Here is a 10,160-nt window from a genome sequence, read left to right on the forward strand (position 1 = left end):
ATTATTTAATCCAAGTGTTTGTTCCTCAGTGCAGAAGTGTGGGATTATTTAATCCAAGAGTTTGTTCCTCAGTGCAGAAGTGTGGGATTATTTAACCCAAGAGTTCCCCACTTGTCCTGGAAGTCTTAGCAGGAATATTGGATTGAGAGTAGTTTAATTGATCTAAAGTATATCTTAAGGCCATCTTATTTATATTTCCCTTAAAAGATAATTCTAAGGTGAATTTCTTTTCCCAGGGACTACATTTAGATTGTAAGCAGTGTGAGCTATCTTGGGTGTGATGCAGTTAGTTTTATTCATCACAGGTCAGTTTTGATTGGAATATCACAGTACATAATTGCTCCTATGTAAGGTTTGATAGTTTTTATTATTTCTCATTGGCTTTATAGTCAACCAGTACAGTTTTGAAGACAATCATCATAACTGTCAATAAATATGTGAACTACCCATAGTCACAGAAAGGAAAATACTTCAGATCAAGGGAACCATGGGGAATGTGGCAGTGCATGAAGTGTTGAGTTTCTACGTGTCTGCTAAAGGGACTGCCACTGATCACTGTGTATTGGCAGGATGCAGCTTTCTCCCTTTATTGAGTAGTTTCTTTTCCATACAGTTATCCTGACTACGCTTTCTGCATCCTCTCCTCCTCCCAGTTCCTCCGTCCTTTCTGTCCCCCCCCCCCCCGCCTCCCCATCTACTCCCTTCCTGCTTCTCATTAGAAAAGAACAGACTTCTATGGAATCACAACCAAACACGACAAAATAGAGTATGATAAAACAAAATCCGTTACATCCAGGCTGGATAAGTCAGCCCTGCAGAAGGGAAAGAGCCTTAAGAGCAGGCACAAGGCACAGAAACCCCTTGTTCACACACTTTGTAGTCCTGTGTACATACTAAGTGGAAAGCTGTACTGTATGTGCAGAGGCCCTGTGCAGACCCATGTGGGCCCTGTGCTGGCTGCTTCAGTCTGTGAATTCATGTGGATCCTGCTTAGTTGATTCAGAGGGACTTGATCTGGTGTCCTCTGTCCTCTCTGGCTCTGACACTCTTTCCCCCTCCTCTCCTGAGGGTTTCCCAAGCTCTTAGTGGGGGGGGGGGGATTTGATGGAGGCCTTCTGTTTAGTGCTGTGTGTTCCAAGGGCCCAAGAAGATTTAACTTTGGAATAGAAAACAACCATGCCTTTGAATTTCCTGTCTAGAAAGTTAAATAAGTGGATATTGTATTTTATTTTTTAATACGATTTGAGATGGCACTTACTATTTTCTAAAACTCAGCCTTCAAGGTTCTTGGCCCCAAACAACTCACTATAAATAAAATCCTCAGTGAGTTCTTGGATCTGACATTTTGCTGCTGAGTTTCTGACGTTTACCAGGTCTCTGGGTCAGTTCCTCTATGTCCCATTATGGGAAGACACTCAGGAATCTTTAAGTGCCGCCTTATTTTCCTTTGTCCTGGGTTATGGTTACCATCTTTTCCCTTCTAACATCCAATTCAATTTATCTTCTCTTTGTTCATGACATGTATTATGTATACACGTGTACATATTTATGTATGCATATATACATGTGCATGATGAATTGTTCATGCCTGCTAGATATTTATGCAAAATATTTCTATTAACCACAGATGACATTTTAATGTCTTTCTTCTTATAATGTTTTCCTGAAGCATACAATTCTGCTTGATAATGAAAGTCTTTTTTTTTTTAATACTTTTGTCGTGCAGCTCAAAATTGTTCTGGATTAAGAACCTGTGGACAGTGCTTGGAGCAGCCTGGCTGTGGCTGGTGCAACGACCCCAGTAACACGGGGAGAGGGTACTGCACTGAAGGGTCCTCCCGGGGACCAGTGAGAGTTGGCGGAGCACGCAACAGCGAGGCGGTTCTCGACACCAGTCTGTGCCCCAAAGAGAAGAACTACGAGTGGTCTTTCATCCAGTGTCCAGGTAACGGCCCTTTTGTTTTCTCATGGATGCGCCGGTGTGCTGTATTGTCTCTGTCACTGCTGTCCTGGAACCTCCTGCTCCTCCGTGTTTCCAGGAACCCTCATGGTGAGTGTGGGTATCATGACCACCCCAGTGGATTCACGGGCCATCATGGGTACTCACTACTATGTAAATTTGATGGCCACTTAGTTTTTCAGGGGCTCTTTTCATAGTTGTGCATTCCTTATTCTGTGCTTGTATGGAAGGCAGTTGAAAATTTAACTTACTCAGGACGTGTTTTCTGAGTACCTGCCGTGTACTAGCTAGTGTGTTTAGTGAGTTAGGTGCTAGAGACATGGTTGATAAATTGGTTTTAAAATCACTACACTCATGGAGAATGTGTGTTTATTGAGATAAGTGAGCTTATGAGGTCATGTGGTGGATGAGGTCATGGGTGGGTAAGTGAATCTTGGTTGAACTCGGGTTGAGAAGACAGAGCTTTGCTGACATGTCCACACACATAAAAGCCTGCAGGAGAAGTGTGTCACAGCTGGATTCCTGTGGCGGAGGAGGGAAGATGGAGTCGCACTAAAGCCAGTCTGAAAGTTTGCAATGGGTCAAACCCAGGAATCAATATAAGCATTTGAAATTAATTGACACACGCATGCACAATGCATGTGCGCACACCCACACTTGAAGTAGAAGGGGACAATGTGGGAAGAGTCGGGGAGCAATGTGAGGGGAGGGGTTCAGAGGGCAATGTGGATGATATGATCAAGTTTCCTAACGTCGGGGTAAGACACTAACATTTGGTACGGAATTACTTTGTTATATTTTTGCAGATTTATAAATTTATAAATCTAAAATTCTGTAACTATAAATTTCAAAATACAGTTTGAAAAGCACACGGCAGTTCTAGAGTAATAGTCAAAGGAAACTTGCAGAAAGGAAAATGTAGTTATTGTAACTGAAGGCCAGTATGTGCAGTACACGTGTAAGACAGGAACAGCAACATGAAAGAGAAGCACTAAGAAGCAACTCAGCACTCAGGAGAAGTAAGTAGAGATAAAAATGCAAGATGCAACAGAGGTCAAAGATAGGGTAGAATTTAAAGTTCCGAATACACTTAATAGGATTTTCAAAAAATGGAAAAGGAGAAAGAAAATCTTTAAAAATATTGTCCTGCAATGAGATATAGACACTAAGCACAACTAGTGCCATTTGATTCAAATATAAAATCGTGTCCTTGAAAACGTATAACCATGCTCACGCCTTAGTGCAGTGATGAGCTGGGCTCAGGCCACACTGATGCTCTGAATGTCCAGACTTCTCAGGTGTGTATTTCTTCAGGCAGGAAATTATATTAGAGGGACCTTCTCAAGCAGTTTGATGTCTGCTCTCATTTACAGCTTGATTGTACAGAGAGGTGTCTCACAGGACAGTGGAACCCTTCCCTGTCCTGTCTGCGTGTAGGTCTGGAGAGGATGAGCTACAGGAAAGAAGCCTGGCTTGCACGTGGGTGGCATCTCTTATAGGCCAGGGCCTAAGGAATACAAGGGGAAATGGAGAACGGAGCTGGTGTCCACACCTTAGATGTGCTTTGCTGAACTCTTCCCCACTGATTACGATGAAACCATAAGCCAAAATAGCAATCCCCCTGTGACTTGTTTCCTCAGGGATTTGACGCTTTGTTTGAAAAATTAAAATCTGGCAGCAGAAACTAGATTCCCAAATCAGACCATGTGGCTGAGAATCCTATGCATCTACTCTAGAAAAGCTCCGAGCTGCATGCTAGTGCGGCCTTAGGGTGTGTGATCAGGGCTCGGGGTCTCTTCTGGCGGGACCTGAGACCTGAGACCAGAATGCCGTAAAGACCAGGCTCATGAGGTTTCAGATGAGAACAAAGGCTCTTGGGAGTTGGATTAGTGGCTCTTTGCTTTGCTTTCTACTAAGAATTAGTGAAAACTGGGGAGTCCAAGTTCAAGGGTGATTCAGAGTTAAACTGGCAGGGATTTTAAGGCAGACTGTGGTCATATAGTGATGGTTGCTTTCAGTCAGGTTTGGAATAAGATTTTGAAGCAAAAATTAAAGCAGAAAAACTGGAAAGGTTTGTAGTTTGAACAAAAGCTTCATTAGTTCAGGTCTATTGCATCTAGTTTCCTGCATTTTACAAGTAATATCTCTATGGACCCATTTTATTTTAGTGGCATTAGAATGTGTATAAGATTTGTAGTTTTGTGGTCTGCCTCTCTGTAGGGAGAGCAAAGTTTTGAAACTAGAGATAAGGTACTTCTATGTCATCAATTATACATTTAACTTGCTTGAAAAAACCCAAAATCAAAGTATAAAAAATATTCCACTTTTTAAAATGGATGTGTGTAGGCTGAAACTGCTTATTCATTCCTGGCTGCTCAGACCCAAATTAGTCACACAGAAACTGTATTATTTGCAATACTGATTGGCCAATAGCTTTCATGTATTTCTTGCTAGCTCTTATATCCTAAAATAACCCATCTCCATTAATCTGTGTATCATCACGTGACTGTGGCTTACCAGTGAGGTTCCAGTTTAGTTTTCCAGCCTAGTTCTATTCTGTTAAGCCATTGGCTGAGAGCAGTTTCTTTATTATCCAGTGGCAATAAAACATATTCACAGCATGTAGAGGAGAATCCCACATCAAATGTGAAAGTAGTGTAACGTGTAACAAGTGGCACATTGGTGGAGGTGCGGGGCTGAGGTGTAGTGGTTATCGCAGAGTAGGAGTAACGTGTAATAATGACATTGGTGGAGGTGCGGGGCAGAGGTGTAGAAATGGGTGGACCCTGCATCAATTATTTTTCAACTTCTTTATGTATATACTTGTTTATGACATGTATTCCATGTGCCATTAATTCATCATTTTAACTTGTATAAGTCACAGCTTTTGAGCACAATGTCCTAAATCCACAACTGCCGCCCTCGTGTAGTTCCAGAGTGCATTAATCACTATGAAACCAAACCTGGGGCCCCTTAAGAGTCATTTCAAATTTCCCCCTTCTCCAGCACTTAGAAACATTAATTTACTTCCACTGTTTAGTTGGGCTCTTATGATATGTGGTCTTTGTCCTTGGTTTTTAATCCCAGCATCTATATAATGTTTTCAGGATTTACTTTTGTGGCCTACATAAGTTCTTTTTATGTCGATGTAATATTCAGTTACATAGATGCACCACAGCTGTGCTTTCTTTTGTTCGCTAATGTACTTTTGGTTATTTCTATTATGGTATTGTGATTGATGCCCTTGTAACCATTGTGTGAGAACTTCTGCATTTAGATATTTCTTTTTATCTTTCAGTTTATCTAGAAGCAGATTATCGAGTCATATGAGAACCCCATGTTTAATGTTTTAAAGAATTGCAGGACTTCTGTAGAGTGTTGAGTTTGTGTTGGCATGGGGCCTGTTCTTAAGAGCAGTTTGTTTCCTCTATGAGACTCTCTAGAGGGAACTATTTTTTTGTTGTTGTTTCCAAGTGACTGCTGAGTTAGGAATGGGTGTGTGTGTTCATTTCTTATTTCAGTTTTATGACTGCATCTAGTGTAGACCTGTGCAGACTGTGCAGGCTGTGTGTGCAGGCTGTGTGTGCAGGCTGTGTGTGCAGGCTGTGTGTGCAGGCTGTGTGTGCAGACTGTGCAGGCTGTGTGTGCAGACTGTGCAGGCTGTGTGTGCAGACTGTGCAGGCTGTGTGTGCAGGCTGTGTGTGCAGGCTGCCTCAGTCTTACATGCATCTGTTTTATCTAGAAGGCCGTGATTCCTTGGTACATAATGGATTCCCTCTGGCTCTTACGCTCTTTCTACCTTCTGCAGAGTTCCTTAAGCCCCGAGGACAGGGATTAGATGGAGATATCTCATTTCCAAGGAAAGCATATTGTCTGGCTCTCTCTGTTTGTTCCCCTCAGCGCAGGAGGAAGCCTCTTCGCTGTTGGCTGAGCATGGCACAGACCTGCTAACCTGGCCCGCATGGCTGGCCATGTCCAGCCAAGGGACAAGGACCATTGATTGTGAAGAATCATCTAAATTGTATACAAAAGAAAAGTGAACTAGCCCCGGGCAGGCTCCCTTAGTCTTCTCATCTCTGAGGACCCACGCAGTGACCGCTGAATGTCCGCTCTCACACATACCAACAATATATGTTGAGCATGTTTCTCTCTCCATCTCTTCCTCTTCAGCAAGTCATTCTGGACCCTTAGATCACACACCTCTTCCAATTTCATGTTTTCTCTCCGTCTCTGCCTCCCTCCCTCCGCCTGTCCCTCTCTGACTAAATAGCCCACAAAGAGGACTGAAGAACTCTGCTTCCTGAAGGTCTGGTTTGATCCCCATCACCACATGATAGTTACAACCACAGTAACTCCAGTTCCAGGGCATCCAGTGCCCTCTTCTGGCTTCCAAGGGAACAAACAGCACACCTATACTGTACAGACCTACAAGCAGGCAAAATATCCATCACAATTAATAAAATTTTGAAAAAAAAAAGAAAAAAGTATGGGATTTGCAAAGTCTAGCATATTGGCTGTCTGGTCCCTTCCAGTGAAGAAAACATTATTTTATCTCTGTTCTATGCTATATTTACATGATTTGAGTTGTAGATGTAATTCAAGGGGTCATTCTGAGCTGCCCTTGTGAGGTCTGAGAGACCTGTGGCAGAGGGCGTGTGTTTTACATGTATGTTTGATTTCAGAGTTCCTTAACCTTGTGGCAACATGCATTTCAGACCCACACATGGAGAGAGTTTGGATTTTCGTGTGTCCTTTCCCTTTCATGCATCGATGCTAGTGGCACATCGGGTTCTTTTGTGCTTCTTTGGTCTTCCGTGCGCTTTGGTCATGTGTTCATCTGCACAATGCAGGTGATGACTTCAGTTTCTAAACATGACTCAGCTTCTCTCTCTTCCCGGGAGGTGGCAGCAGATTTGGAACCCGTGTCTGCTGATACTTGCCGTGTGTCCTATGTGGTGTTCAGATTTTCTTCTAGCTCAGTCTTAAACCGCGCACCGTTTCAGTCCCTGACAATTTCTTTTTCTTTGAAGGAAGGCTATATATTGAAAAAGGTTTTGCTCAAGATTTTTCTTTCTTCCGCTGAATTTACGTGCAAACATGTTGGGAATTTAATAATAATGTCATGAAGATATTTTTAAATGCAGCACATCTGTTTCTAGAGAGCCCATATTTTCAGAGCTATGTGCTTTATTTGCATATCAAATGATAAATTTGTCATTATGTTTTATTTTGATTTTTTTTGTTTGTGTTTCCATAAATAAGGAACCATCTGGGGTAGAATTAAAATGTAGGCAAAATAAAATAGATGGATTGTCTTTAGTTTTATTTGTGTTCTGTAGTTATGTTAATATTAGACCATTTAAAATGACAATTCATCCAGGGAGAATTATTCAGAGTCAGGTGATGCTACCTCTTGCTGCAGTCTGGTGGGGGTGTTGGTTAAAGTGTGACCCTGGCCTGTGAGTTTAGCCTTTCCTTCTGTGTCTGACACAGCTGGTCCTCGGGGTCAGTGTGACTCCGGCCTGTGAGTTTAGCCTTTCCTTCTGTGTCTGACACAGTTGGTACTCGGGGTCCAGCGTTTTACAGCACGCGTGTCCCTTTCCCTTGATTGTGTGTTAGTTGTAAGCTTTGACAGTGGCTAGCACTTCCCTCCCTGGAATTTTCCCTGCAGTAGGGTCTAAATTCCATCATGTCTGTATGATACAGCCTCCTTATCACGCCTCCCTGTAACACAATTATCAGAAGCTTTGTGGCGTTGGATCCAGGAAATGCTTCTTGACTGCCTTCGTCTTTTCCCATTCAGGCAGGAAAGGTTGGCTGTCATTGGGTCAGTGTGTTCTTTAGTGTCAGGAGGTGGCAGGGATCATTCCTGGCCTTGCTTGTGTAGCTGCTGCCACACCAATTGCTGCTCTTGTGGGGACTGCTCTGGTACTAACGTCATAATTTATATACTACGTTAGATTTGAGAGCTAAATTCATCTTTCTTTTTCAAAAGCAAGTGCTAATAGTTAGATAATTTTGTTTTCATGTGGTTTGAAATTTCACAAAGTGTGCTAGTATATTTATTATTTTGGTTCTTTAGGCAATTCTTTATGTGAAGTGGGTACTCATTTTTTTTTTAGACAGAGCAATTTAATTATGTATCTGCCATAGATCTACAAAATTCCTTCTTAACCATTTAAGCATAACAGTAGAAGTTTTAATATCAATGTTTTTATTATAAAAGAACTCCATGTATGTTTTTGGTGATGATACAGAAAGATCTTGCCGAACTAACTTGGCCATCGCTAACTTTTTGAAAGGCATATTTGTGCGTTTTAAAACATTTGAAAACAAAATTGTCATATTTTAAATATTTTACATATTTGATTTTCTTTTATCTTGACCTTTTGTGTTAGATTTTCTTATTTTATAGACGATTTGAAAACCAACTTCTTGCTTTAAGACAATACACCTTGCTGGGTGGTGGTGGCACAGGGCACGCCTTTAATCCCAGCACTCAGGAGACAGAGGCAGGTTGATAGAGATGGGATACGTGAGTGTGAGTGTGCCTGGTTTACAAAGTGAGTTTCAGAACAACCAGGACAGTTTCACAGAGAAACCCTGTCTCGAAAAGAAAAAATGAAAGAAGATACACTTTTATTCAAATTTAAGAGTCTCTTTGTTTATCTGAATAGCAATTTGTTTTCTTGAAATTAAGATCTGCTGCCTGATATTTTTTGTATTTATAGTTTGTTATTAAGTATAAATACGTCTATGATCTATTGAGAACTTAACATTCCTTATCAAAGCTCTATTATATAATCTTGTCTTATTTAATGGATAAAACATTCACATGATTCTTTAATGAGCATATTAAACTATTCCCCACCTACCTGTAATATGTCACCTTATCTCTAGCCCCTTTGTCTATAAGCAAAGAGGTCAGTTGTGACCCTACGATAAGGTGCATTCTCTGTCTTATTGAGGCTCTCAGCTGACTGTGTGTTGTATTAAGAATTGGGTAAAGCGCTTTGGACTTGGCTAGAATAAGGTTTTAAAAGTAATGTCTCTCTTGAGAGCTGTGTACTTCTGTTGTTATTGAGCTGTTTGTGCTTTTTTCTCCTTCAGCTTGCCAGTGTAACGGACACAGCACCTGCATCAATAACAACGTCTGTGAGCAGTGCAAGAATCTCACCACTGGGAGGCAGTGTGAGGACTGCATGCCCGGGTATTATGGAGACCCCACCAACGGAGGGCAGTGCACAGGTAAATACGTAGACTTCAGCGTGTGTTTGCTAACCAGAAGAAAGTGAGAATTGAGGGGTCTCTTCTGGAGACTACACCTAAAAATTTTGCTATCCATCTTCAGTATTTTTGATTGAAGACTCTGAAAACTATAAAAGTTCTATGATACGCTTATTTTAAAATACTACATTTTACTCCAAATTTATACATATTATAAGAAATTTAGTAAAAGTGCATATAATTTCATTATTTAACTGATCACTGCAGACAGTTATGTTCTGATAGGAGACTAGAGTAATTGACAATTATAGACGGTGCCTGAGAAGGCGAGACTTCTCTCACAGGGTGGCAGTTAAGGGTGTGAATTTGGTCTGAAATGTTAATTCTACCACTGTTTAAAAATAAGCCGTTTTGACTGTGTTCTTCGCGCCAGCACGGTTTCTCTTTTCATCTTATTGTAGCTGTAACCCCTGCTTTCCTTTGCCAACTTCATACACTCCCTTTAAACCCACGAAGTCCACCCGTGCTACAGTGTGTGTGCGGCTGTGGAACCGTCCAGTGGGTGCACAGTTGAAGTAAACTGATTCTCCCTCCTGGCTGCCATCAGTAGCAGGCATCTCCCCAGCGAGGGGCGGGGCTCCAGCGAGGGGCGGGGCTCCATGGCTCTTTTTTTATCCCTTCCGACTTTCAGCTCTCTTGATCTTAGGTCATATGCATGCAGTTGAGCTGTGGTGGGTTTGTGAGTACAGCCCTCCTGCCACAGGTGGAAAATATTGTTTGACAGCCGTCGTCTACCACCGCTGCTTTTACAGTCTTCCCAACACCTCTCCTGTGTAGATCCGGAACCTCGTGGGGAGGGTGAAATGTCGGAGTCCATCTAGGGCTGAGCACTGTGTAGATCCTGAGCCTCGTGGGGAGGGCGACAATGTCGGTGTCCCAGGACTGAGCACTGTGTAGATCCGGAACCTCGTGG

At 42.1% G+C, this 10,160-nt stretch overlaps 1 protein-coding gene across 1 annotated transcript in view; it reads left to right on the forward strand.

The window, feature by feature from the left end:
* Positions 1 to 10,160, forward strand: part of Atrnl1 (attractin like 1) — a 558,188-nt gene that overhangs the window by 116,163 nt on the left and 431,865 nt on the right. Inside the window, exons 18-19 of the mRNA XM_005352541.3 lie at positions 1,727 to 1,945; positions 9,071 to 9,208. Of these exons, the coding sequence (XP_005352598.1) occupies positions 1,727 to 1,945; positions 9,071 to 9,208 (357 nt within the window). The remainder of the gene's footprint in view (positions 1 to 1,726; positions 1,946 to 9,070; positions 9,209 to 10,160) is intronic.

This window comes from Microtus ochrogaster, chromosome 8 (genome assembly GCF_000317375.1).
Source record: "Microtus ochrogaster isolate Prairie Vole_2 chromosome 8, MicOch1.0, whole genome shotgun sequence".
Lineage (NCBI taxonomy): Eukaryota > Metazoa > Chordata > Mammalia > Rodentia > Cricetidae > Microtus > Microtus ochrogaster.